General features: G+C 36.5%; 1 protein-coding gene across 4 annotated transcripts in view; it reads left to right on the top strand.

Annotated features, from left to right (window-relative positions):
- SYT1 (synaptotagmin 1) overlaps positions 1-25,043 on the top strand; it is a 627,989-nt gene that overhangs the window by 421,338 nt on the left and 181,608 nt on the right. For all 4 annotated transcript variants that reach the window (XM_089674048.1, XM_089674049.1, XM_089674051.1 and 1 more), the window contains one exon: positions 21,911-22,095. In XM_089674048.1, coding sequence (XP_089530174.1) covers positions 21,911-22,095 — 185 coding nt within the window. The remainder of the gene's footprint in view (positions 1-21,910; positions 22,096-25,043) is intronic.

The following is a 25,043-nucleotide window of genomic DNA, read 5'->3' as shown; positions in this document are numbered from 1 at the left end:
AGTTTATATTTACTAAAATAATTTAATTTCCATGTTCTGTTTTTCATGGGTTTAGCAACACTTTAAATTAAGGGGTTTAGTTCCATTTTATCATTATCTACATCACTTTTGGTCTTACTGACAATCCAGGTCCCTCTTCTGCCAAGGTTTTACATAGTATCCCAAAGCAAGAAGGTCCTTTGGAATATTAGAGTTGCCTTTTAATGGTAGACACATACACTTAAAGCACAACTCCAGGCATTTCTATTAATCTACATTGTAAATATGTTACTGTAGGTCTCAAGAGGTTCAGTATATGCAACTTCAAGTATGACTGTACGTTCTTTAATATTTACACTTTCATTGAGGCCTAGATAGTATTTGCCTTTACTTTACTTCCAGCACTGTGGCTATGAGAGTTGTGGTTTTCAAACACAGAAGCCACAATGCCATTTTTCTGCCCCTCCTCTCCTCTTATCCATTCACAGAACATTATAGCTTCTGTGTATAAAAGATGCAGCTCTCATAGCTGCAGCAGGCAGAAAAAGGAGGGAGAGCTATACTTTCTTGGCCTCAATGAAAGTTTCAAAATGAAAAAGTACATCCATACATAACGTGGCACAAAACTCTTGAGACATAACTTATATTAATATTGCAGGTTAAAAAAGTTGGGAGTTCTGCTTTCTACTGGCCATAGACAGAGTACCAAAAATTGCCTCATTGTATTGGAAGTATGTTCAGTGATGCTACACTAAAAAAAAAACATTAAGTAGTTTCCCTGACTGAATTAATAAAAAAAACAAAATTGATGATGATGATTATTATTATTATTTTATTATATTATTATACAGGATTTTTATAGCGACATCAGTTTGTGCAGCACTTTACAAAATGATTATGAATAGTAATGCCCTGTGAGGGAACATATTTTCCCCCTATACTTTAATCATCTTCATTCTTCATCCTATTCACAGCTTATTTTCCAAGTCAAGAAATGGTGCAAAATAATGGAATGATGATGATGATGAAAAAAGGTCTAAGCTAGCTTCCCCACATACACAAAATTACCACTGTAAACCAGAAGTGTAACTAGAAATCAGAGGGCCCCATAGCACAATTTTGAGGTCCCCACTGAGGGCAAGTGGCATATAATGCATCCCTATTTACAGCCCTTTAACTTTGGTAGTCAGAGAAGGGCAACGTACAGTATTTTGTATATTTTTAATAGCCTTGAGTAGAGGTAAGAAACCTAGATTGTAGATGTATAGGGCTCCTTTTCATACTCTTTACCATTGGTGGCCACATACACTGCATAGTTTGCAGGTACAAGTAACAAAGTTGAGAAGCTTCTTTTCTGTGGTTAACCAGGGCCAATCGGTCTTGAACATGATTTTTCATTAGGCATTGATGGGACTCTTCCCTGTTTACGAACTCCATAATAGGTGCCTGGGCATCTATGTTTGTATTTACACCCTTCCCATAAACATTAGATGTAGTAAAATGTGTAATACTGTAACAGATTTTCAAAAATTTTGGACACAAGTTTAGGGTCCAATTGGTACAAATCAGGCACATTTCTATTGGTTCTCCTGTTTGAATCTGGCCATATTAAATATTTTGTTTCTGAATGCCACGTCTCAAATATGTATTTTAAAAGTTTAAACATATAATAGTATCTTAGGTTGGGCCATTTATACTGTGTACACCCTAATTTAGAGGTTTCTTCATACAATTTTGTTCATAATTTTATTAATCAGAAAGAACAGCAGAAGTTCATCTAGACCTGCAGAAAATGGATTGTGCTTCTTCTACTTATAGTGTTACTAAACCCATGATCCTGCATTCACTATATCTGGTCTCCCACAGTAATTATTTGCAATTATTTTAGTAAATATAAACTGCTAAATACCTTTTCTCATGAGCAGTATAGTCTCCAGTACTGGTTAAAGCTTGTAGGAGGAGTTTTCATTCTGCTCTGATTGTCCTATGAGGCTGCATAACCCCTGACCCCCTGACAGTGACAGTCTAGACAGTGCTGATTGGCCCTGTACTGATCACATGCACCCACTCAAAAAAAAAACCCAACTCTCTAGCAATAAAAACTGAACATGTGCAGAGTGACTCCTAGAGCTCTGTACTATCAGCAGCTGGATTGGGGACAGTAGAAGAAGGGGAAGATCAGAAAAGACAGGATCAAACAGGCTTTTTACACATTGCGGAGGATTAACTCCTTAGATTCCACAATGAGTATAATAAGCATGCTTTACTGCATATACAGACTGATTTTACAGTTGTGGGTTTAGTAACACTTTATGCAAATCTTGCAGTTCTTCAGAACATTTAAGCACTAGAAAGACACATTTTGTTTTGTACATATGTGATGGTAAATGTCTTCTATCGTCATGTTACTGAAATATAGACCAGAAAACTGCAATCACTTTATCTAAACTATCTTAGTGACAGTTCACCTGAGACACAGAACATTGGAAAGTTTTTCTTGTTATTAAAGATGAAATCGACCAGTGGTCAGAAAGAAAATATATTTTATAGAGCCAAGTAGAGATAGGAATCAATTTTAAAGAAAAATAATCTTAAAGAAAAATATTGTTTGGTTTTAAAGGCACAAAAAGCTATACTATATATATTTATTTCTATAAATAGTGATTTTAGAATTTAAGCGTAAGCATGGATGAATCAGACATACAAATATACTGTTTAGTGTTTGATGATCCATACCTGACCTGACCATGAGATATCAGGGGGCAATTGTAACACTGAAATTGTATGTGAGGGATCATCAGTGCTTACAGTGATTTCCTGCATGTTGAGAAAGCTCTGTGACTGAATAGAAGAGGTTAATCTCTTCAGCACTGCAAATGGGCTTTGGTCAAGGCAGTAGGAAGAGTCAGAGCTGATCCCAGAGGATCCACCAGAACATGGGGAGATCTCCCTTTGTTGTGCAGCATAGAGTGCCAACTTATCTCCCTATTCTCAATGAAGATTAGGAATAGAAATGAAAATTCTTAGGTTAATGAAAATTTTTGTATATTTATTTTCTATCACCAGTCCTTTCAGTACACAAGGAATGTTGGGTTTTTTAAACCAGTTCTGGTTGCGATCTCTGGCTGATACAATGTACATTGCAAAATTCATGTCTGATATATAAGATCATTTCTATGTTTTCACTATTCAGTACAACTGTTATCTGTTCTCTGATTGGCAGTATGAAGCAGTAATGTAATGCCAGATGTTTATTACATAACAAACCTCTATTATATTTGAGATCTTGAGATGTGAGATTTCAATATGTTTGTCCCATGGCTCCCATTACTAACCTACAAGACCATAACCTTGTCTGACTGTTAATTGATGTTATTGACACTTACAGTAATCAATGCCTACCAGAGATGAGCTTCAAACTCATGGTTGACCCAAACTCTAGCTGGAAATGGTGAACTATTGGGATTGCTTACCGCCATAGTGACCATTACCAATCATGCACTTTCTGGCATCTGAACTGTGGCCAGGTGGCTTGGAAAGACCCATAATGGGGCATGTTTAATGTGTCAGCCCCCTCATATTAAAGTCACGGTTCCTAAGAGTCTTTGTTTAGTGTGTGTTGTATGTTGTATAAATAATCATTGCTGAAATTTTCTTTTGACACACAGTTACAGACACACACTCAGTTTGTTGTGCGGTTGTCTAGTAGTTTAGGGGATGAGTTAGGGTGAATTCACACTGACATGCTCTAAAATGCATGGAAAATGCATTTCCATTTCCATGCAATTTAGTCACACTTTAACGTGTGTTGACTTGCGTTGATTTGCATCTGGATGTGCACTGCATTTTGCAGGATTTCCTGTGACATCATATCCTGCGGGTCACAAAATAAATCACAAAGCACTTTCTTTTTTTTTTACTTGCATTGCGTTGCTCTGCAATGACCTTCATTTTACACGCGTTGACCTGGTTTGCATTAAAATGCATACACATTGTATTTTAATGCAACGCAGGTAAACGCAGTGATGTGTTGTGAACAGGATACGTGAGAAACAATTGTTTTTTTAGGTGTCATTGCGTTGACCTGCATTTTACAGCTGTGCTAAAATGCGGATCAGCTCACTTGCGTAAATTGGCCCTTAAAGAGTTTGAACAAGAACAGCTAGAGGCTAATGCTGTTAGTGAAACAATTCCCTCTATTTTCCACGCATGCAGTGATAGACAAACTCACAGAGCTTGTTATGCATTGTTAGAGAGAGATTTTCAGATCATCAGGTATATTTCCAAACTGATGGTCATTAAGATAACTTCTATATTTATAGTGAGACAGAGGGATTGATTTACTAAAGGTAGATAGGCTGTTTACATTTCAAGGAAATTTTCAGCCTACTTAAGCTGCTTGCGTAAAGTACAATACATTGGGTCTGCACAATTTTTGTGGCTTTTTTTCTTTGAAATAGTACACTCTTATGTTGTATTTATAGATTAAAACCTGTCTTCTGATTCCCACTGAAATTGCAGCCTAATAAAATTGCTGTTATACTATGCATGGAATCAGTAAAATATTTCTGATATTCTAGTCTTTAAAATAAAACCGTAAATTGGATTTCTCAATAATAAACCTACCCTTTGTCTTCCTGTTAAACTATGGTTAACTAAAGCAACTCACATTTTGAGCATGTACTGTATTTTAGTGAAAAAACAACCTCTAATTGTGATTTCTCTATTAAAACTTGCCTGATGTCTTCCTCCTAAACTGCAGCCTACTAAAGTTGGTTATAGAGTGTGCATTGATGGCTCGATTTAGTCCCTGAAATAATACACTTTCATTTTGATTTCTTAATTATAATGGTTTTTCTCTTTACAATTATTGCTTGTAAAAAATGCTTATACATTGTGGAACTAGCCTGTACAATATTTCAGCCTGTTGTGTCTAAATAATATACTGTATTTCTTAATTTATAATTTGTAATTGTTTATGTTATCTGTATAGCTTTATTTATGGTTTGAAACATAACATTTACCTTTTCATTAATTAGACCACATCAGTCAGTTGTTGCTGTCAGTTGTTTCCGGACCTTCCTGTATTGTCCTTGCACCTTACTGCATCCTTTAAAAACCACCCCCCATTTTTTTTAAGGCTGCAACAAAAACACTACATACCATCAACACAAATTATTCTCATGCAGTTGTTCAGTCACAAATTTGTTGTTTATTCATTTTTATTGGTTTAACAAAAGGAAAAGAGTACAGTTGTTTATTGAAAACAAAGGTTCAAACATGGCACCAAGAGCAATGAGGATGAATCCAACTATATATAAACTATCACACAATAATTTAAAATGGGGAGAATTGCATGACATAAACCTGTACAGTCCCAAGTTCCAATATGCATATAATATGGCAGAATTAAATTTTATCTGCACAAGTTACTGTGTGTATTACTTCAGGGTTGATGGTCCACTAATGACCATCCTCAGTGTGCTACAAAAAACAAAAACGATCAACAAGGAGTCACCTCCCAGAAGGTAAACTTCATATAGCAAACTGTACTGATTCAGCAATATAAAAGAAGAAAAGAGGGGTAAAAAGACAGGAAAAGAAAAGGGGAAGAGGAAAGATAAAATAGAAGACGGAAAAGGTGATGCAGAGTATAAGTGAATGGCTTCCCCCATGCCAGGTACTCAATCACAAATTTCATTCACTGTGGTGAAGGCCCTCTCAGAAAATTGCAGTAGTGTACCAAAAGTGCATAGAGGGCCAATTCTAACCAGTAGTCTCACATACCCAGCAGTTCATGAAAGGGATTAGTATAACAGTGTGCACCCAAACAAGACTCTCACCACCTGGTTATAAAAATGCAGATTCTCAGTCACCAAATCACCCAGCTGTGATGCAAGACCTCAGTGATATGACACATGCAGTGGCTTAGACTGGTACCTCAAGCGCACGTAGGGTCACCTCCCCCCAGGATCCAATCTTAGCACCCAAAATTGAATGCATGTTATAAATTGAAAGTGTTTTATTTACAGCCTTAATGTCCCTGTCTACCATATTTCCTGACCTGTGCAGGGCCTAGCGAAGAGAGAATTACCAAAAAGTTTTGTATAATAATTGAAATAGGTAAACAAAACAAGACTTGGCCTGGCACAAACTGGCATGAGGTCATCCAGCTATCAGCTTGTCTTCCCCCCAAGGACCTAAAGCATCTATGTCCAGTGTGGCTTGTCTTCCTCAAGTATATCAGCTGCAAAATAGGGTGCCATTATTTTGCCTTTTACGTTGCATAGGTTGACCATCTTAGACCATTGAAGAGAAGGGGGGAAGTGAACATAGTTACATAGTTAGTGAGGTTGAATAAAGACACCATTCCATCCCTTTCAACCTCTATGTGTATGTGGTTATTTCACTGCCATTTTTCATATCCCTGTATATTGTATTCTCTAAAAACACATCTTTTTTTTAATTATAAATACTCCCTGCTGCTGACAAATGTGGAGGTGAGTTTCACATTCCTTACCACTCTAAGCCCTTATGCAGTTTAAGGTTAAAGTGCTTCTCATCCAACTTCATTGATTGGCCGTGTGTCTTCTCAAGAGACATAAGACTTAATAGTTTTCTCCCCATGCTAGAATCGCCATTTAGATATTTGTATATTGAGATCATTTCTCCTCTTAAGAATCATTTCTCCAGGAATATTAAGTTTAATGTTTGTAATGGTTTCTCACTGTCACACAGGTGGAACACATGGAGTGGCACCACCAGCTCCAATATCGTGCCCCACTTACATCATTCCCAGTCATTGTATATGACTGGTGTGCCTTGATGATGATATACAATTTCTGCCTATGCTTGTTGAACCAGTACATGTGGACCCCGATACTGACAGTGTGGTCCAGTAAAACAGAAACATTAACATTGCACATTTTGGTGGAGGCAAGCATGGCCTTCTGAGCAAAAAATGGCATTAAGGTACTCTGTCTGCTGAATTAGTTTACAGCTAATATAGAGGGTGATATGCTATGCTTCATATGCCACATACAGCTTAAAGGCATCTCCCAAAAATATAATAAAGTAGAATTGAGCCCAGGCACTTTCACTCATCACTTTTGGCTACTGACAATATGTTGCCTTTGGTAGAGTGGAAAATAGTGTACAAATTATGGTCTACTGCTATGAACACATAAATGCCAGCAGTAGCCCTTGAAGGGTTTATACATATAAAATGTATTGTATGTTTATGCAACAAAGAGAGGTGATATAACATTTGCAATTGCACAATTTAGGACTCCATAGCAACCAATAAAAAGTCATATTTCTCTCATCTATAATAAACTGAAATTAATTGGCTATGACTGGTTGCTGTGCTTTGAAAGTCATTGAATGTATTTCTTTATTTATCTAGTTGCTTGAAGAAACTTAGAGTCATGCGGTAATAGCATTATTATTCATGTCTAAATCCTTCAGTAAATGATCAAAACATTTAAAACACAAATCACATCATTAGGTTCCATTTCCATGTGTTATTGTGTTTTTCTTAAAATTTGTAAGTTTCAAATGTATAAAAATTGGTGTTGTTGTATGTACTTTAGGGATATAAAATGAAGCAAAAAATAGACCAAATATGCCTTTCAAAAACAGTCATGTAGGACTTCATAAATTGGGATGAATAATGCACTGTGACCAGTAATGACAGATGAATTAGAATATTAATTGATTTTCATCCCTGAGATGGATCTTGGCAATCTGGCAGATGCCGTGTTTGCAGAATTGATAACAAGCATATTTTCCGTGTCAAATAAAATTCCCCTTCGCCAGGAGAGAGGTGCTATTATAGCTATAGCTTGCATGTCATTAAAAAAGACATATGCAGTGACCAACAAGGACAGCACACCACCAGGATTTTTATTAACATATTGTCACCCTGCTGGATCTTGTGAACAAAACAAACTTATATTATTTGATTTGCTTTTATTTAGTGTTTATTTCTCGCCGCCTACTTTAGATCATTAAAGTTAACAAACTGTCAGTGTCTACTGTCTACCATTTCATTATCTCCCCTAACAATTAATTAGGCAAAGATAAACTCTGCAGTGTTAAATAAAAGCAAAATTAATTGCATAAAGCTGATGTAGGATATTAAATTGCCCTGTAATATGAAAGTTGTTAAAACTAGAGTACTGCACAAGTATATATGCCATGCCATGCCATATGTCAGTACTTCTTGTTGCTAGCAATAATTATTGATTAGTTTGTGTACGTGTTAAAGGAAAGGGTGACATGATGCACTAGGGAAAACATTGAAGATCTTTTGATTATGCTTATTTTATTTTGTCCATTCAATTTTTGAAATTTTCCAAAGTCTGCCTGTCTCTATTGAATATTCTTGGAGGTGTGAAAATATAACAGGTCCCATGTGAGTGCAGACATGCAGCATCTAGGTCTGGGATGGCTTTCACTTTGGCAAAGGAATCTCTATCTGTTTGTGATTGGTGGTGAGAAGCTCTCGGTAGATGTCTAGGACTTGATTTAAGACACTGAGAGACGGAGGGCAGAGAAACATGCTACAGATTTGTGGACGCGTGTTTGCTTTCATGTTGGAATTGATCAAGGTATCATGTGAAGGATCCTTTATGAAATGCTCCTGTGAGAAACTCGTTTGTTGTTGTCAAAAGCCAAAATTACAGGGCCAGAACTACAGGTGGATCTCTATATAGAACAGTAGGCAAGGATTGTAACTTTTCATATGCTTCTCTCTATTAGCACCAAGAGTAGGAATTGTAGAGATGATTCAGGTTGTGTTGTTGTCAAAAGCAAAAATGACAGTGCCAGAACAACAGGTGGATCCTTATGTAGAACAGTAGGCAAGGATTCTAACTAATCTGCTTCACTCTATTAGCACCAAGAGTAGGAATTGTAGAAGTGATGTTCTAGAGAAGATTGACTTGTTTATATGAATTATTTACATTAAAGCATGACCCATGACCCAGTGTGCTTGTTCACTTGCGGTTTTTAGGAAAAGACTGTCAATGCCCTCTATCTACAGTCTGTCTACATCTGCTACCTTGGATAATAATGCTTACCATGTGAGTCTTCTTACACAGGCATTTTGCATCATGACAGTTTTCATTTAAAATCCTGATTTTCCATCCTAGTGTAAAAACAGTATAAGAAGAGTTGACAGTGAGCAGTGCTGCCTGTTCAGCTAAACCTGGTATTATCTGAGGCTATTATATTGGGTACATTATTGGTTAAATATTTTTTACAGAGCAAATTTAATTTGTTACTCATTTTAATGAAATCACAAAATCTGACATGTCGAAATTGCAACACTAAATTTTCTAATGTATTGTTCGCATTATGAAATAACAATGTACTTTTTCTGATTACACACTTTCCTCGACAGCTTTGAATTGCCAGTCATGCTTCATCTGACACTTTTAATTTAAAATTTTAATTCAAGTCCTTTTGTCATTATAAAAGTCACTGCATTAACTTGATACATAAACCACAAATGCAGTGAATGCACTTAGAGTATAAATCAAGTGCCATGTAATTATGCAACGCCACAAAACAGAAATGCTTTCTTGTTTATTTATTTATTTTAATTCCCTATCATGATTAATTAAAGGAGGTACAGTATTTGAACACTATTATTTTTATTTTTTCCTACTACATTTTCTTCAAGCACTGTGAACACTGTTATGTTTATTTTTCTTCCTACTATGTTTTTTTTCAAGCAATGTCAAAAATGGACAATGCAGCAATTGGAAAAAAAAGTTTAAAGCCAAACTCTTAACGCACAGCTGAGATAGGGGAGCTGTTTTACCAATCAAAGGATTTGACTCCAGTCCATCCAGTCCTGAGTTTTACACAGCCTTACAAGGCAACATGCTGCAGTAAATCAATACACTTAGACACGACCCCTGCTATAGCCTGTGGTAGGACAGTAAAGGAGCAGTAGCAGCTCATTCTTTTCTCTGTCTTGTCCTCAGGTCAGTGTGTCTTTTTTGCATGTGCACACCTTGTCTTAGTGCTGTCCCTTCTTCTCTCAGTAAGAGTGATTCTGTACATGGGCTGATACCAAGTTATTTACACTAGCTGTAGTTCAATATGTTTTAAAATTTTTAATAAACACATAACTGCTTTAAACAATTTTTATGTTTTCCTCAAGTTCAGCTGTAGCACAGAAAATTCCAATAGGCAAGATTGCGTTAACTCTCCTTGATGATTGTACTCAATTGGGCTGGGATAAGGAGGGGGCTGAAAGGGCACATGCCACAGGCAAAGTATCGCTATAAGAGGGGGTGCGCTAGGATCTCCAGCAGCTCTCTTCTTCCTGCCTCTCACTGACAGGAGTGGCTGCAGTGTCACTCCTGCCAGCAAGGTCTTTTTTTCATCTGGAACTTGGTGTACTCATACCACCACCTCTATCACTTGTCCTGTGCTCATGGCTATCGCTTGTTGTAAATGCAGAAGCTGGATTCCTGTGCTGGCTTCTGTGTTTAGAAGTGATGGCATGCTTGTCTCACACAGAGCGCTCCCTGGGAGTGGGACTGGGACCCGAGATTTATATATTTGGATATTGTGCAGTCTTTATAGGCAATATATGTCTGGTGCCCTAAATTCAATAACTCAATGGAGATGTGTTGCTAGTGACATTATATCTACTCTTGAAACCTATTGGGCTGTAAGATGTTGATATTTGAGTAGTCCTTTGAAAGTGTTGCTAATTCCATGGTGTTCCACGATTGAGCCCCTCCCCACGAGCCCTGCAGGTTGCACATGTAAACAAAAGTTTATGCACAAAATGTATAGAAATCAGTGAGCGCTTATAATGGTAAAAAGCAGCTGTACACTAAAAGGAAACCACAAACCTTTAAAATAAATATATAAAAAATTGTGCAGCTCTGAGGTACTAGATAAAATATACGTGTCAAATAGATGGACTCAAAAAAATATATATAAAACACATGTAGTCCCAAAATTGATGAAGACAGAATATTATGGTATGACCAAAGTGACTTGTGCTAATCCAAATAAGGTGTATCCCCACAGTCCATGTGAGCGGCAAGCAAATAGTTAAAGTGCGCACTCACCGGATACGCATAGATTATGCGCAGTATATATATCAATTAAGATCCGCCCAGTGTCCCTCTTAGGATGGTATTAGAGATGACAGCCCGGAGTGGATGATAACACGTCAGGGTAGGTGCTGTGTCTGGAGGATCCCTTTACGGATACGGACGCAGGCTCTTCTGGGTAATGGAATGGTCACCACTGGGGGAAGGGGGCTCTGTGGAATTAAAAGCTTGCAAAAGAGCAACAAAAGGAGATGCCCATAGTGTAGCATATTAAGAATCCAAAAAATTTATTAAATGTATGAAATGTGGATAAAATGCAGCAAATTCCTAATGTGGATACAACAATTCAACCTAAAGAACTGCTATGAGCACTGACCAGCTGGTGTAAGTATGGTGGCCGCTGGACCTCCCTGATCTGGCGGCGTAAGGTCAGGGCGTGCAGGCTTCCTCCAAGACGTGTTTCGTACAAGGAGTACGTCATCAGTTGGGATATGCCATTTGAAGTTTATGTACAAAAAAGATTTTTTTTCGTGAAATGCGTCAGCCATTTAAGACTAGGATCTTTTGAACAGATATATGGTTATACTCTAAGCTACATTATTTATTTTATTACACAGTAAATAAAACTCTAACCAATTAAAACTAATGGGGTTTTTAAGTTACCATACCATATATAACAAAATCTATATAAAAATAAGAAAAAAGGGTTGAAGAAAAGTTTACCGCTTTTTATTAGTTAAAAACCACCATATTGCTGGGGCATGACAATAGGACACACGGGTCATAATAGGCCCAAATGTGTTGGACAGACAGTACTACAAAATGTAGCCTACTGACAATAAATCACAGATTGAAATAATGATACTCTTAGGATGATTCCTTGACATCTTTGGTGCTGATAAAATACTCTGTTAATTGCTCCAGCATTTAAGTACAAGTGGATACTTTGTTCGTTACTCCAACGTGTTTCACGGGAAAAAGCCCGCTTCTTCAGGGAGACAAAGTATAAATTTCTAAAATAGAGCAAGAATAGGCCCAAAACACATTATGGATATATGACCATTATAGTACATAGAATTAAAAAAGAAAACAATGAAATAGAAGGCTGACAGCATTTACCAGTAGGTGATATTGATGACCTCCCATAAGACCAGTGCATAACATATAGGGCATTTGATTCATACCTGCATGGACAGTGGCCCTCAGCTAAAGGTATCAGTGACCGCTAGTCATGGGGAGCCTTACATCCACCATGAAAAGCTCAAATATCATTATAAAAAAATTACATAATAAAATGGTCAATGGTGACCTACAGTATTCCAATCTACACCCCTACTCCCCAACCTAGTAATTAGTCAAAACCCTGCAAAGAGGGGGGGGAAATCACCAATAGCAGAGGGAGAAAAGGCCAAGCATAATCCCATAATACCCACATCTATAATCACTTGGATACAACTAAGCAATACAAAATAGTACAAAGATACCCTTAGACATAAAAACCAATAGTCACAGACAAAGTCCATCCAGATACATACCACAATAGATTATTGTCTCCATCTCCCACCCCACTTTCTTATTTATTTTATTATGTGTATTTGTGATACAATTCTATGTTAACAATAAAATACTGGTTTTATGTGTTGACATTCATCTTTGTTCTATACCTCGGGAGGTACGTTCATAGTCCCAACTCTAAGTGTTGTTTCCTGAAAATATGAAGAGATGGTACCTTCAGGGGGAATATTTACCCCATACCCATCCTCCACTTATGCTCTTCGATTTAATTTCCTTTCAGTGCCACTACCAATATAGAAACATTTTTTTCCTTTCATTGACACCACAGATGCACAGACATTTTTCCCCTTTCAGTGACACCACTAACGTAAGTACTTTTTTCTTTCAGTGACACTGTTGATGCAGGGGCGTCTTTTCCTCAGGAACACTTTTTTCTTTGCCATTGTTAGCCCCATATTTATACACTGATTTAAAATTTTTCAGTTCACTGCAGTGTACCACAAACACTGGTGCTATTTTATTTCATGTCACAAACATTTTGGCATGTGCAGCTACTGGCCTGACCCCCTTCTCCTTCTCCACCCAATGAGGGTCTAGGAGCCTGATAGGTGGGGGATAGCTTGGGGGGGATCAGTTGGCTGTGGGCTGGTGAGGTGAAAAGGGGGTGGCACAGTTTCCAATCCTGACCTTGTCCCAAAAAATGATTTTATTACAGTACAGTGTGGGCTATAGTTTTAGGTGGTGTTGCTTAGTGGCTGCTCAGGCCACAACTAATCAATTGTGTTAGCTGCATGTCTATCGCGCCTAGTGTTGTAATTAAGGTCCACAGGCAAAGGTGGGGCAAGAAGAATAAGTCCTGATGGTCATCATCAATATTCAGTAGTGGCCTTTTCAATCATTATTTAATACCAAAGGAATTAGGCCAAATATAAGTAGAGCCAAGAGCTAACTGACTGATTCAAATGTACCAGTCCAGTAGCACAAACTGACCATAGAGAAAAAGATAATGGGTATAGATTATACTGGAAACCACCAATAGGCGTTTTTCCTGAGCTACAATGCCAATGATATCACACATAGTACGGGGGCATGGCAGTGCGTTTTGGGGTGGGGTAGCCTCTTAGTCAAGCCTCCAGGCCCTTACATAGTGGTCCTTCTATACAACCATCTGTGTCCTCCTAGGGAGAGGTCTTCCACCTGCTGGTCAACTTTATATGCTACTGATTTATTCATGTCATGTAAGTGCCTTTCAGATTATGATAAGCCCCCTGTCCACAGACTTCCACAAACCCCTGACCAGTTGTGGAGAAGAGGCTCTTGTCCTTATGACTTTATCAACAGCAGAATAAGATGCTTTGTTGAGGGTATGTGTGCTTGTATGGTTTGGTGCCACATGCTTCCCCCCCTCCTCCAATTTGTGGCCTGCCAGGTCAGATAAGATTCCAAATTCAACACCCAACCAAACATCCCTGCTCACTGCATACACACAATGCATTTCCATGGGCAAGAACAGAATTTCTTTTACACAGATTTTCCCTTTTTGTTATTTACCTTTAGTAATCTTAGAGGGATTACAAAGAATTGTCAAATGTTATGAAAAATAAGAACCTCAAGTCCTTTCAGGATACTCAGATGTATTTATATAAGATTTGAGTGGCCCCAATTTACATGTGACTACTCATTAAAATAGAATATAAGAAATTAACCTTTAGGTTAGAGATCCACTTTAATTCATGAGCTGACTTATTGCTACAGAATGAAATGCAATGATCAGAGCATAAATGTTAAAGGACATTATATTATACACTGAACACTTGAACTTGCATACCAGGTGATAATACCAGAATTACATTAAAATCTTTTTATAATGGTCCTGAACCCCAAAGATACATTTAAAAGAAGCGTTGTAGCTTTTTTTCCTCCTTATATGCTACATGTTATACTTTCCAATATCATGGAGGGATAATGAATGACAGATTAATAATTTTCTTGAAAGTGGTCTTGATTTAAGAAAATTACTATAGGAATTTGCTTTCATGATAAAAATTATGCAAATACGCTTGTTGAAATAGCTAGGAGGAAGCCGTTTCTCTCTTGACATGTATGAACATTGCTGCTGCTGTATGAAGAAGGAACAATGTGGCCATCCATGGAAGGTGTTCATTTTCTCACCAAAGACATAAATTATCACTTCAAGTAGCAATATCCTATCCAGCATCTTGCAATCATAATTTCCACTCCATTTGGCTACTTTGAGTGAGCAATTTTCCTGTTTTCAGCCTCTGTTCTCGTTTTACTAAATTACTGCTGTTTCGTTTTTTCCATGTAGATGCTAAGAAAAGTGTTGAGTTCTACCAGAAAGGTATGTTAGGAAGGGAAAATGATCAGTCCAGTGATGGCAGGCACTGTTATTAGTGTCTCTGTCAGCAGATGGTTCTTGGATTTTCTTTCATCATTATTCTAGCGTGTAATCACACAAGCAGAAATTGGTGGCAGTTTGTTATGCACTGAAGGGATACATGATGAAGAGCTTTGTGTGTCAAAACATCCTAATGCACATTGTTTTTTCTTAGGTAACTACTTTAATGTGGTTTAAAAAAAACCTTTGTATATTGAAATGTCTTTTATTTTCTTTACATCACAATAAATCATGTATATGGGATCAGGAGTGTCTAATAAAAATGGTCACCTCACTTAGAAATTAATTAAATTGCTAATTGAACAAGAACATCAGAACATATGAACACTTTTTTTTAGACATAGTCCTTCCCTGTCTTCAATTTACAAAGAAAAATAAAAAATATATCTATATGTGATGAATAACAGTACATTTACAATATAAAAAAATATTTTAAAAAAGTATATTTATAAGGGCTCATGTACACTGCAACTGCTAAATTGATGTTCAGGAGCTGTTCAGTGTTTTTTTCAGCAGCCCCTGAACTCTCCCTAATGTTTTCCACTATGTCGTTTACAGTTGTTTACAGGCAGTTGAGTTTACAGTCATTTTTTTTAACGCACCGAATTTGCGTTCAGGATCAGATTTCACCAGCATTGCAAACGCCAAATGCTTGTAAACGCTTGTAAATGCGGTTAACAGCATTTATAAGCGTTTGCGTTTAGAAGAGTTTTTTAACTGTTCCATGTCCAGATGCTGTCCAGAGCCTTTTTTTCATCATCAGAAATGCATGCAAAGCGTTTTCCATGTATTCAAATAGATCTAGTACACCAGCACAGTCAGTTCCAGGTTTTGCGTGAAGGAAAAAATGGTAGAACGTGCTGCATTATGCTCATGATGGGATCCACAGTGAATACAACCAGAAAAGACAGGTAATTTCATACTGCTCTCTCTATTCCTCTCAAAATGTCTGAAATAGGTAATTTTTTACTATTTTTCAGTGCATTCTGGGCATTTGGGAAGGTCTCCTGAGGTTATCTTATAAAAACCCTTCTAAATGCAAACGCACATAAACGCGCATAAACGCGGTATGCAAACACGTCTAAACTGTCGGGTTTTAACCTACGTTTTCCAGCAGTCAGTTTCCATCGTTCAGAAGAGTTTTCCAATCGCTCCGTGTACATGAGCCCTAAAAAAGAAATAAATAAGGCAGTACATCCGAGGGTTGCATAAAAATTAATATGTTTATAAATGTTAAAATGTACAGTAGTATAACTTAAGTATAATCAATGAAAATATGATTTATACCTTAAATATTATCCATAATTCAACTATTTATATAATCACTCATAACCATGAAAATCAATATAAATTCATAGAAAAAAATGCATCAAAACATGACTGGATCAAGAAAAATAGGAATATTATATACTATGGAATGTCCTTATAAAAGAGTTTGTGGAGTAATCAAGCGAGGGTTTGTTAAATAGTACAAAAAACGGCCACTGCCTATATTGGGTTAAGCAGGGTTGAGTGACTGTTGGGTCATTCGGAGTAACCCTATCAGAGGGGAAAGTGACAAAAGAGGGGATTGTGTGAAGGAGAAGGGAAGTTGGAGATCAGATAATGTGGAGTATAGCACTGCATTAAAATAAGCAGTGAATATAGGCTGACGAACCAGGATGGAAACTGATTTGAATATCAGCATGACTTGGCAACAGTGAGGGCAGTCAAATGAATTTGGTGTCTAAAATTTAAATAAATAAACATATATCAGGGAAGCAGCATGCTATAATGGAACTCTGCTTGCTTAATGGAGTGAGATATTAGAGATAGAAGGTCAGGTCAGTGAAGGTTGAAAATACTAACTAAAGCAAAAAAATATTTGTGTGTGTGTGTATATATATACAGTCAGGTCCATAAATATTGGGACAGCGACACAATTCTAACATTTTTGGCTCTATACAACACCACAATGGATTTGAAATGAAACGAACAAGATGTGCTTTAACTGCAGACTGTCAGCTTTAATTTGAGGGTATTTACATCCAAATCAGGTGAACGGTGTAGGAATTACAACAGTTTGCATATGTGCCTCCCACTTGTTAAGGGGCCAAAAGTAATGGGACAATTGGCTTCTCAGCTGTTCCATGGCCAGGTGTGTGTTATTCCCTCATTATCCCAATTACAATGAGAAGATAAAAGGTCCAGAGTTCATTTCAAGTGTGCTATTTGCATTTGGAATCTGTTGCTGTCAACTCTCAAGATGAGATCCAAAGAGCTGTCACTATCAGTGAAGTAAGCCATCATTAGGCTGAAAAAACAAAACAAACCCATCAGAGAGATAGCAAAAACATTAGGCGTGGCCAAAACAACTGTTTGGAACATTCCTAAAAAGAAGGAATGCACCGGTGAGCTCAGCAACACCAAAAGACCCGGAAGACCACGGAAAACAACTGTGGTGGATGACCGAAGAATTTTTTCCCTGGTGAAGAAAACACCCTTCACAACAGTTGGCCAGATCAAGAACACTCTCCAGGAGGTAGGTGTATGTGTGTCAAAGTCAACAATCAAGAGAAGACTTCACCAGAGTGAATACAGAGGGTTCGCCACAAGATGTGTGACCCAAAGCATACTGCAAAAGCAACCAAAGAGTTTTTTAAGGGAAAGAAGTAGAATGTTATGCAATGGCCAAGTCAATCACCTGACCTGAATCCGATTGAGCCTGCATTTCACTTGCTGAAGACAAAACTGAAGGGAAAATGCCCCAAGAAAAAGCAGGAACTGAAGACAGTTGCAGTAGAGGCCTGGCAAAGCATCACCAGGGATGAAACCCAGCGTCTGGTGATGTCTATGCGTTCCAGACTTCAGGCTGTAATTGACTGCAAAGGCTTTGCAACCAAGTATTAAAAAGTGAAAGTTTGATTTATGATTGTTATTCTGTCCCATTACTTTTGGTCCCTTAACAAGTGGGAGGCACATATGCAAACTGTTGTAATTCCTACACCGTTCACCTGATTTGGATGTAAGTACCCTCAAATTAAAGCTGACAGTCTGCAGTTAAAGCACATCTTGTTCATTTCATTTCAAATCCATTGTGGTGGTGTATAGAGCCAAAAATGTTAGAATTGTGTCGATGTCCCAATATTTATGGACCTGACTGTATATATATACATATATATATATATATATATATATAATTTTTTTGTGAATCTGTTGCTGATTCTTACCTGGAGATCCTACTATTTGGTTAGAGCAGAATTTCTTGTTTTCTTGTTGCAAGATGAAAACATTAGGCCACTGGCTCACAATTAGCAGTAGCACTGTCAGCCTGCTATTTGCGCTGCTTCATTGGACCTTTAGGTTTCCTATTAGGTCTTTCAGACTAACAAATGTTCCTTACAGTCACCATAAGGTGAAGAGGAGGAAGCATTAGGTGTTCTGAAAATGTTCATGTTTTTTTTTTCTTTTTGGTATTATCACCCTGCAAACATTATTTTACCTATAAATCTTTCTCCTTGGCTACCACTTTGCTGTGTACATGCCACACCCTAAAAATAATAAAGTAGAATTCCTAATTGTAATAATCATTATATTCTCTATCCTAACAGATGCTGATGGTGCAGTGGTGGCTAATTTAAAAAACCCTTGGAAAAACACTTTTCCTACAATATTTTCATCTGGACATATTTCTAGATTTATACTCAAGTCACAAAAGGCAGAAAGGAGAACAGAAAGGAGTGCTTTTCTCTGCCACTTCAAATAACACAATAAACTTCAAAGTGAGAAAGTGTGTGATTTGAAGATAGAATGTTTCCATGCAGCTGATCAATTGCATAGATCAAGTTAATCATTGGTATGGTAGATTTTGAACTCAAACTCATTTTGCTTATATCTTCTTATCTTCCGCAGACAATATAAGCTTCAAGAGTAGACTTACAACTTGCATATTAATCTTTCTAATCTTCAACATTTTTCAGATACTGAATAGATAGTAAACTCTACTTGATTTTTATGATTTTCTACGCAGTCTATTTTCATTTGCTGATAACAGTTTAACAATATTATTTTATCTCTATCCCTAATTTACAATTGGTTTATACTTTTCTTCTATCATTATCTGTAAGCTTTGTTTCCAGTAATCATAGTAACAGACATTCATGAATTGGTATAATTGTTCTAATAAGTATTTGCTACTGGTATAGTAAAGTAAAATGTTTTATTCTTATACATAAAATTGCATCATTTGGCAGTGTTGAATACAGACATACATTTGTAAAGGCATCTGAAGTACAAAACAAAGGTGACCTTGAGCAGAAATTGCCTGTAGACAAGTACACCATTTCAATATTTTTTCATTTTTGTGCTTTTCAGTATGTAGAGACAAATATACAAATTGGAATTCTATGGTATGTTTAAGGATGTTAATAGGAGTGCAGACACAAGTTTGAACCCTGTTTGCAAATAGAAAATCGAACTAAAGGATCATTAATACTGGTGATTTGACTGCATTTACATTGTTCTGAGTTGCATTTAAAATATGTTTTGGTTTTGGCAAGATTGTCAGATCACTTTATAAAAAAAAGCCTGAATAAACACTGACAAGAAATAAATTTCAGAATATAATGTACATCTAAACTGTATATTATGCAATAGCATTTGCTGTCTTTGCATACATAGGTAGAATTTCCTACAATTACTATATATTATTGCCATCTAACATCTATTGCCTGTACTTTAAAATGTATTTGTACAACTTAAATTTTATCCAAAGCCAAAACATTTTTTTAGTTTTGGATAGAGTGGTGAGTGATTAAAACCTTGGCTTTGCCCCCACTGTAGGAAATTAACATGCTCTCTTTGTCCTACTGACCATTGTCATTGGGAATGAAATTGGTTAAATTGATAAAAAATAGTAGTACTGCTACAGGGCAGCAGGGCTGCGCAAAATCACACACACACACACATATATATATATATATATATATATATATATATATATATATATATATATATAAAATTTGCAGTTCTGGGTAGGGGGCGTGAGCATGCCGCCCTACTGTTACCTAAGTCATGTGATTTTGTAAATACACCCCAATCCCTGCAGGAGTATTTCATATACACAGCTAGATTTGAGAGCTCCTACACAACACAGGTAGTTCTATCTGCAATATACATTTATTGAAAAATTACAATATATATACAAATTACACACTAAGCAGTACTTACAACACAATGTACAGCTTAATTATGAAGTTAGTTTACCTCTTAACTTCAGGTCTGGCAATGCTGGCTGCTGGTGTCCTAACACAAAGTGAGACCCACAGCTTGTTGACAAAGCATTATATCCCCCCCTCCTTTCTGTAATGTGGATAATATAATGCTCCCTAATTGGTCACTGTACCTAGCAAATGTATATTGGGCACAGCCTGGTTGGAGGAGTTCAAAGAGGGCTGCTGTTTACAACTCAAGTGAGATGTGATAAGGGACAACAAAAGACCAGAACTTATATAGTGGAAAACAATATACATTTACACCAGTATGGAAGCTAGGAATAGTTTGATGGTGCAAAACACTCAATGGTTTAAATACTGTATATTTTTAATTCTAACTAAAATATACTTGTAATTATAATATTATTTCCATCTGTGAATGGAAATTTCACATAAACTCATTATCTAACACGGCCCGCACCACCATTGGCTGCTAGGGATGTCAATCACCAGGTCCCCGGCCAGCAATTCCCAGCCGAAACTTGGCGATCGTTGTGGAAAGCTGACAGGGAGAGACCTGTGTGTAAACAATACAGGTCTCTCCCCTGTCAACACGGACATGCTGCTTTGTATTTCTCTGCACAGTAGAGAAATACAAAGCAGCATGTCTCCGTAGTAGCACATAATGTAAAACACACACAGCACACAGTTAACCCTTTGATCGCCCCAGATGTTAACCCCTTCCTGCCCAGTGTCATTAGTATAGTGTCAGTGCTTTTTATTAGCACTGATCACTGTATTAGTGTCACTGGGGATGTCAGTGGCAGTTAGTCAGTTCCTACCCAATGTCAGAATGCCTGCCGCAGTCCCACAGTCCCGCTATAAGTCTCTGATCACCGCCATTGTTAGTATAAAAAAGTAAAAATTCCAGTATATACCATTTGTAGATACTATAACTTTCATGTAAACCAATTAATTTACATGTATTGGGATTTTTTTTTTAGCAAAGACATGTAGCAGAATACATTTAGGCCTAAATTATTGAAGAAATTTGATTTTTAAAATTTTTTTATTGGATATGTTTTATAGCAAAAAGTCAAAAATATAGTTTTTTTTCAAAATTGTCGGTCTTTATTTGTTTATAAAAAATTAAAAATGCAGAGGTGATCAAATATTACTGAAAGAAAGCTCTATTTGTGGGAAAAACAGAACATAAATTTCATTTATGTACAGCATTGCATGACTTTGCAATTGTCAGTTAAAATAATGCAATGCCATATTGCATAAAAGTGGTTAAAATAAAAATGTGACTAGGTTATATAAATATTTTAACAAACAATAAATAGGCTTTACAACATGTCATCTCAAACCTCTGTAGCTAAAGATGCAATGAAAAAATGAATCCGCAAAGTTCTCAAGAGATGTAGTGAGGTCATCCAAGTCAGGCATCAGCACTCTCTGAGTGTTTTCTCCCTGTGCTACCAAGTCATTGTTGAAAGGGGGGAAAAGAATACAATGATCTACTAAAAGGACAGAAAACTAGAAACGTTAAGGAGCATATGTTCCACAATGCCTGCAGCTATGCTGATGGCTTGTTTGTTTCTAAAGATTTACTGTGTGTTAAAAATATGTAAAGTTTCCACTGTACATCATTCATTATTCTTAAATATTCTGTTCACCAGTTTGGTTTTATGATCTGCTGCATTGCCTCTGTTTTTCAGTGCCACCATGGGCCTTAATTGCAATAGCCATAGTTGCCGTTCTCTTGATTCTTACCTGCTGTTTCTGCGTGTGCAAAAAATGTTTATTCAAAAAGAAGAACAAGAAGAAGGGCAAGGAAAAGGGTGGAAAGAATGCTATCAACATGAAAGATGTTAAAGATTTAGGCAAGAGTATGAAAGACCAGGTAAAAATAATGTATTATTTTAGTTGTTGATGGTATCATTTATAGAACAAAATAACAATGTATAAGCTTTTGATAAGCTTACTTATTTTCTTAACAGATACACATATTAAAATTTAATGTAGCTTGAATGCCACGTAGATTAGTATGATTTATTTATTATATTTAATTACAATCAAATTTCTAAGCAAAAGAAATGTACTAATTTGCTAAGAACAGTTGTTAGTATAAATATTACAGCTTTTAATAGTTCTGGAAATGTTTAATTTCCCTCAAGTAGGAGGATCCACAGTGCAGGGCAGGGATGCAGTTTTTCAACACTCCTGGAAGTGCTGAATGCTGAAGACTTTACCAGATGATGTACTGCTTGAAGTCAGCAGAATTCCTACTCACTTTCCATCATAAAGGTGAGTATTCAGGGCCATCTCTTGCAGGAGCCAAGCATTGAAGAAAGGAAATGAAGGGAAAGGGGGGTCATTTTGGGGTGCAATATGACAGCCCTTGTTTCTGAATATAACAGAGTGCCTTATGCCAATGTGTATGTCAGATCCTGTCTCATGGGAAAGGGCAAATTCTTCTAACTGTAAACAGGAGGCTATCCAAAGAAATGTTTTATTTGAAGTCAGGGTGTTTACAGGTTCTTCTATTTATATTGTGGAGCCTGCCCTGTAGATTTATTGTACACTTATTTGTTCTACTTACATTACATCAGCTGAAAAATTACTGACTTCATATGAATGTAGTGATTTATATTATTCCATTGCCCACATGTTTTCATAAACACATGACACATGCTGCACCTCACTTAATGGATTCTGACTGTTCCCAATTATGTTTAATTACTCTGTAAGAATAAATGTGTTACTTTATCACTTGCATATATTTTTTCATGTACACTACAGCATTTTACAATTAAATGTTATCTTTAATGTTATCATTATATTAATGTTACTAATCCGCCTTTATTTTATGTGTTATGCAAACTAATTACAGTTGCTATCTGTAAAAAATAAATATAATGCATTATTTACCTAAATTGATTTAGCAAAATATGTTTATGTCTAAACAAAAACAATGATCTACCAATAATTGGCCTACTGAACTGTTTGAATACAACAGAATCTAGACAATGAAACTTGGTCTTCTTATTGGCAGATAGCACTGTTTTCTAGTTGTACTTTTTGTATATCTTTTGGTTTTGAGTTACTTTGTTGTTTTTCTTGTTGTTCTTTTTTCCCCCCTAATGTTGTGTTCATGCTCTGCTCAATAAATGTTCAAAATCAGCCTTTCTTCTTTGTGTTTATGAGTTTGAATATGCATTAATGTATTATATTTGCAGTATTATTTCAATTCACTATCTTCCATCTAGGTAAAAAGACAATTTTTTATGTTTATATATTTTGTATAACATGATAAATATGATAAAGTATTTATTGTGTTAATTAGTGTGATTGATTAATTAATAGATACTGTATCCTGATACAGATACATAATGTATACATATACAAGAATAGTATGGTGTGTAAAGGCTAGAGAAAAGTTTGTTTGGTGGACATAATGCTGCCTTTTTTTGGGAAGTTGGCAGGCAATAATATTTATTTGATTTACCCCTAAATCTACCCTGCTGCTGAAGTGTCTTTTGTGTGTACTTTGTGAGATTTTCCTAAACAGACCATAAATGGATCAAATCTTGGCAGGTTCAGAAAGGACCGGCTGAGATTCAATCCATCTTTGAGCGGGCTAATTGTACCCAAGCTGATCCATCAATCGTCTTGGGTACAACCAGCCTGTCAGATTTTAACATGCCTGTGGCTATAGCTGCTAGCAGTAATCATTGTGTTCTGCCAGCCGGGAAGGCTCCCTGTGCCCCCCTCTTCCACTGGCAGAACACACTAGCACTGCAGGACACATTCCCCCATCAACACTGAATGTGTTGATGGGTGGATAGAACAATTTTCTTTATGGAAGGATAGAAAATTGAGTCATCTATTGCTTGTCTTAGGCCTCATTCACATAAAGGTACACCCATGTGGGAGGCACGTTTTCCCACACATTTGTTCCCATGCAAGTAGTCCCATTCATGTCAATTGGGAAGCGGCACCTACATGGATACAGCCACTGCTTTCAATCTGACATCCTTTTGGGTCCCCGATTGTACACTGTCTGCATTTGAGGACCTGCACTTGCCTGCACGCACATGGCTGCCAAATTGGAAGCAGCGGCTGAGTCCACGGGAAAAAAAAAACGTTTCTGAGTAAAATGTAATGTGACTAATAGGTATACAGACTTACCTTCTAAAACAGCAGTTTTGTTGGTGTGACCTCATGGTCTGTAAAACTCATAGAGAAATATTTAGAAATAGAGTGCAAAGATCAAGGTGCTTTTGAGTCAGATATTAGTCAATGATTTATATTTTAACAGAATTATGTAACCAGACCAAAAAAAAAGAATATATCAATGGTTTGTCAGGAAAGCATTTTGATTACTTTTTTGGCACCTATTGGTGTGTTGTATGTATCTTGTTCTATAAAAAGAGGACTGAGGCATTTACAAGTGCTATATTGGCATAAATGGGAAAAAAGATATATGGTATAATACAATCCAATACTATACTAATTTACATTTTTCAACTATGTTGTGCTTATACTCATTACAGATTTAGCTATTTATTGATTTATTCATACTAAATTGAATTATATCTGTTTTGAGAGAAAAATTTAGCTTTTCTTAGCTGAATATATCTTTTTTAAGATGCTTATTCTCTATCTTTTATAGAACGCTATTGGTTTTGTTTAAACATGTGCAGCAAACAAACATATCCTTTACACTGATCATATACTCAAATCAAAATTAAACATAATTCAATAAAGTGTCCTTTTGCATCAATAAAGTCTTTCTGTGCATACAAAGTGTCCAAGTGCTTTCCATTATTCACAATATAATGCACAATG

The sequence above is a fragment of the Staurois parvus genome, unplaced genomic scaffold, assembly GCF_062004578.1.
Source record: "Staurois parvus isolate SC_StPar_1 unplaced genomic scaffold, SC_StPar_1.0 ptg000147l, whole genome shotgun sequence".
NCBI lineage: Eukaryota > Metazoa > Chordata > Amphibia > Anura > Ranidae > Staurois > Staurois parvus.
Note: the sequence above shows the minus strand (reverse complement) of the source record. Positions and strands in the feature narration are given on the sequence as shown.